At 56.4% G+C, this 4,797-nt stretch overlaps 1 protein-coding gene across 1 annotated transcript; it reads left to right on the top strand.

The window, feature by feature from the left end:
- Nucleotides 1-479: 479 nt before the first annotated feature.
- ENH_00020280 (very long-chain acyl-CoA synthetase, putative) lies at nucleotides 480-4,105 on the top strand (the record flags this gene model as incomplete). Its single annotated transcript, XM_013584526.1, has 4 exons — nucleotides 480-766; nucleotides 1,229-2,674; nucleotides 3,101-3,646; nucleotides 3,919-4,105. The coding sequence occupies 4 exons, from the start codon at nucleotides 480-482 to the stop codon at nucleotides 4,103-4,105; spliced, it is 2,466 nt and encodes an 821-aa protein (XP_013439980.1).
- Nucleotides 4,106-4,797: the final 692 nt, after the last annotated feature.

The raw sequence follows: 4,797 nt of genomic DNA, 5'->3' as shown, positions 1-4,797 counted from the left end.
GTCGGTCCTGGGCTGCCTTTCGTCTCCCTGCACAATTCCACGGAAAACAACAGGCGGGCAGGAGCAATAGACTTAAAAGCCCCCTTTTATTCCCTCTTTTTTCTTTCCTTAGGTGTATGAGCACCACTGCAGGGGATCCCGAGGCCATCTATTGTTACTGCCTTCCAACGCAGTGTCCGTCAGCAGATCCTTCATTCTCTTTGCCAAAGGTCCGGCGTGGCAAAGGTGCCTTTGCTGCGCCTCATTCACGAGTTTAACCCTAGGAAGTCCCGCAGAGCGGCAGCAGCAGCCACACACCGGCAGCGATAGCCGCAGCAGCAGCAGCGCCCCTCGCCTCCACTCCGCCGTGGGAGGTCCCTGTCTGCGCGGACCCCTCTGGCTTCTCCTTGAGGCCAAACCCGTCCGCCTGTCGGCAGGGTGGACTCAGATATCAGCAAGTTGCCTCAACGCAGCAGCTGCGCCGCCACAGCCCTCAGACAATGAGTGGCGTTACCATTGACTGCCTCACCCTGCCCGTGCCAGGGAGATACATTCAGCCTCACGAGAGCAAGGACTTTTCGACGGCCACCAACATTCAGGTGTCTATCAACCAGGTCTTACGCAACAGAGACGCTGCGCTGCAGCAGCAGCAGCAGCAGCTGGGGGTCGGCCGCCCTCTGCACGTTGAGCCCTTGTCTACAGAGCTGAAGGAAAAGATCAAAGCAGGCAAAGATCTAGTATGGACCACAGACGTAGATGTCGAGCTTCCCGTCAAGGTAGCAGAAAGGTTAGCCCCCCTTTTAATTCAGCAGCAACAGCAAGACACGCAGCAGCAGCAGCAACGGCTAATGCTTCTGCTGCTGCACCCCATGCCAGTGCTTATTTATGCGCTGCACTTTCTTGTGGCCGCACAAAACGTGCCGCTTGCAAAAGCAGCAGCTGTAGCTTGCAGCAGCACCAGCACCACGAGCTGCAGCAGCTACGGCATCAGCAGCAGCATTTGCTTGATATGCAGCAGCATAGGCAGGAGGAGGAGCAGCAGAGCTAGCAGCACTTTGCTGCTACCAGTTTTAGCAGAGCTAACGAATGCCTTTTTTGGCCCTCGCGTGATGCTGCCTGCTTGAGTTGTTTCTGCGTGTTCCTTGCCTTTCACTTTCCCCACTTGTTTGTTAGTCTGTTTCTTTGGAAAGAAGATTATTTGTTAATTATTTATTATTTCATCCTTTCTTATTACGTTCTGCTGCTGCAGCGGTCCGGCCGCCATCCCTGCTCAGACAGTGGTGGAGTTCTTCGCGGACTGCGTGCGTCGCTTTGGTTCCGAGCCGGCGCTGCTGTTTGAGCCGCACTACCCGTGCTCGAGCAGCAGCAGCAGCAGCAGCAGCAGCAGTGGGAACGGGAGCAGCAGCAGCGGGAACGGGTCTGCAGCAGCTGCAGCAGTGCCGCCTGCTGCAAACGGCGATGACGGAGGCACCCAGTGCGTCTGCTTTCCTAAGGGGAGCAGCACCCCGCTCGCTGCTTCCCCTCCCTCATACGTTCCTAATTTGCTGCCGGGGTGGTGCGGCTACTCTTGGTTCGGGTACTGGACTGACGCGTGTTTCTTTGCAAAGGCGCTACTGCACCTGGGGGCCCCCCGGCTGTGCCGCGTGGCCATAATGGGCTGCAACTCCCCGGCCTGGGCCATTTCTTTCTACGGAACTATCATATCTGGCGGGATTTCTGTCGGCGTTTACACCACTAACAATGAAGATGCATGCAAATACGTGATCGAGCACTCGCAGTGCTTCATCGCCGTGGTCGACTCGCTCGAGAACGCGCACAAGATGCTGGCGGTCAGGGAGCACCAGCTGCAGCAGCAGCAGCAGCAGGGGCAGGAGGCGACGCCGCTGCTGCCGGGGGGCAGCCGCGTGCTGCAGCAGATCGTGGTGTACCGCGACCGCATCCCCGCCAGCCTCGCGAGCGACGGGCTTGTCGTTTCTTTCGACGATTTTCTTGCTTCGGGCCGAGCTGTGAAAGAAAGTGCACTTTCTGCGCGGATGGAGCGGCAGAAGCCGGGAGCCTGCTGCTGCATCGTGTACACCAGCGGGACCACTGGCCCTCCCAAGGGGGTGATGCTCTCTCACGACAACTTGACCTGGACCGCCAGCCTCATGGCCCAGATCGTCTCGCTCAGCCCCCAAGACCGCATCGTTTCGCTGCTGCCTCTGTCTCACGTGGCGGCCCAAATAGTGGACCTCGTGGCGCCCCTGATCATGGGCACTTCGGTTTATTTCGCGCGCCCCGACGTGCTGCGGGGCACGCTGCTGTACACGCTGCTGAAGGTGCGGCCCACCTGGTTTCTGGGAGTTCCCCGGATTTGGGAAAAGATTGAGCAGAAGCTCAAGGAATTCGGGGCCAGGGGCAGCCACTGGCGCCGCCGCCTCTCCACTGCAGCCAAAGAAATCGGATATGAGGGAGCCTGCGCGCTTCTCGAGGGCCGGCGGGCCCCCTGGGCTTTCACTCCTGTCAACAAGCTCGTGCTGCACCAGGTGCGCAAGGCTCTCGGCTTCGACAAGTGCAACGCCTGGGGCAGCTGCGCAGCCCCCATTGACCCCGAGACGCAAAAGTACTTCCTTTCTCTCGGCATGCCCATCAACTCCCTCTACGGGCTCAGCGAAAGCACGGGCCCCCAAACATTCATTGCGCCTTCCCCCGGATGGTCAGCTCCACGGCAGAATAGATATTGCCCACTGGAGGAGGGTCTTGCCACTCTTGTGCTTGACTTGCGGATTCTTTCTTGTGGAATATTGTTCTGTTTGTCTTTATCTGGAGCCTATCTTGTCTCGCGTTGAACCTCTCCACCGTCCGCTTCTCTTCGCCGTATTTCGGTTTTTCCTTTTACGTGCTTTTGTCCCGTCTCAGCCTTTTACTTGGGCAGACACTTTTTCTTTTTTTCGCGTTCTGACCTCTATGTATTTTTTGCTTTAGCGACTAAATACACAGTTGCGCGCATGATACACATCCGTGTGTGAGCATTCATATTCGGAAGCATGCGCCTAATCTGCTGTTCCTGGTTGTTGTGTATTTATCAGCGTCTTTTATCTTATTGTGCTGCTGTGCTGCTGTTGGTCGTGCTGCGCTGCAGGTTCAAAGTGGGCAGCATAGGCCATTCGCTTCCCGGCACAGACACCCTGATTCTGAACCCAAATAGTGAAGGCGAGGGGGAAATATGCTTTCGCGGACGAAACATATTTATGGGCTATTTGGGAGACGATAAGGCTACCATGGAGGCCGTGGATCCGCAGGGTTTCTTGCATTCTGGCGACTTGGGTCGAGTCGACAAAGACGGATTCATCTTCATCACTGGCAGGGCCAAGGAGCTGCTGATCACAGCAGGCGGGGAAAATGTTGCTCCCGTCCTCATAGAGAGCACTATAAGACAGGAACTGCCCTTCGTCTCCAACTGTATGGTGGTGGGCGACCGCAAGAAGTTCCTGTCGGTGCTTATCTGCCTGCACACAGAAAAAGACAAGGATGACGCCCCCACGGAAGTCCTCGCCGAAGAGGTGCTGCGAGTCATAGAGCCACTGGGCAGCACCAGCAAAACGACTGCCCAAGCAGCAGAAGACCCCGTAGTCAACAAACTCGTCTTACAGGGGCTCGAGAGGGCCAACAAACGTGCAGTTTCTAGGTGAGCCTAGGCCGCTGCTGTTGCTGTTGCTGCTGCCAGACGCCTTGCGCCTTCTCGTTGACTGCCATCTGCTGTTACTTAGCTTAACGCATACATTTTATTTATCACTTCAGCTTCTAGAGCCGGCCTGGTAACGCGCAGGCTGTGCCCGCTGACACTATCTCCCAACCCGTCTTGCGAATCACGTCAACCGCAGCTGCTGCAGCATCTCTTCTGCTGCTGCTGCTGCATCTCTTGCTGCTGATGCATCTGCTCTGCTGCTGCTGCTGCAGGGCACAGCGAGTGCTCGCTTGGCGGGTACTGCCGGTGGACTTCTCAGTCGCTGGCGGTGAGCTGACTGCCACTTTAAAACTACGCAGGAAAGTTGTAACGAAAATGTACGAAGACATCATCGACCAAATGTACCTGCAGCCCCACCCCCCTTGCCTTCAAGGAAGCGGAGCTGGCTGTAAGCTTTAGCCTAATGCAGCATCTGCCGCAGTTGCCGTTGCTTGCAGCTCGCTGCAGCTTTTGTTGCAATCATTGCAGCTCGCTGTAGCCTTCCGTGCTGCTTGCCGCGCCTTGAATTTGCCTTAATGAGCAGCAGATTCAGGCTGCAACAAGTAGTACCAGTTGCCGCTGCTGCCGACGAGCTCAGCAGAGTCTTCTGTGATTCATAGCAGCAGGCGGTGCTGCTGCTTATAAGAAGTAACAGCAGTAGCAGAACTTGCTGCCGCTTCTGTGTGCGCGGCTATTTTGAAGCAGCTGCAGCAATTGCAGCAGCACCAAGCTGGCTTCTTGCACCAAGATGGTTTCTTGATTTGCTGTTTGCAAACTGAGGCATCAGGAGAGGCCCCTATGAGCGCTGCACAGCAGTGCGCCCTGCTGGCCACTGCAGCTGTGCCTGTTGCTGTTGCAGTAGCAGCAGACAAAGGGCGTAGCGTTCCTTGCGCGCATTTCCCATGGTAGACATTGGTGTGGGGCAGCCCGACGGAATCAAACTACGATGTTGGTTATGCAATTGTGTCCTTGCACGCCGCGTGGCTAGCATACAGGCTGGAGGGAACTGCCGGAACTTTTGTGAAGTTCCGCTTGCCACGTATCCGTTTCAATACGCATCAGCACGCGCAGGCAAATATGCAAGTACTTACTTGCATAGATGAGCAGCAAGC

This window comes from Eimeria necatrix, genomic scaffold, assembly GCF_000499385.1.
Source record: "Eimeria necatrix Houghton genomic scaffold, Enh_scaff169, whole genome shotgun sequence".
Taxonomy (NCBI): domain Eukaryota; phylum Apicomplexa; class Conoidasida; order Eucoccidiorida; family Eimeriidae; genus Eimeria; species Eimeria necatrix.
This window is presented reverse-complemented; position numbering and strand designations above follow the sequence as displayed.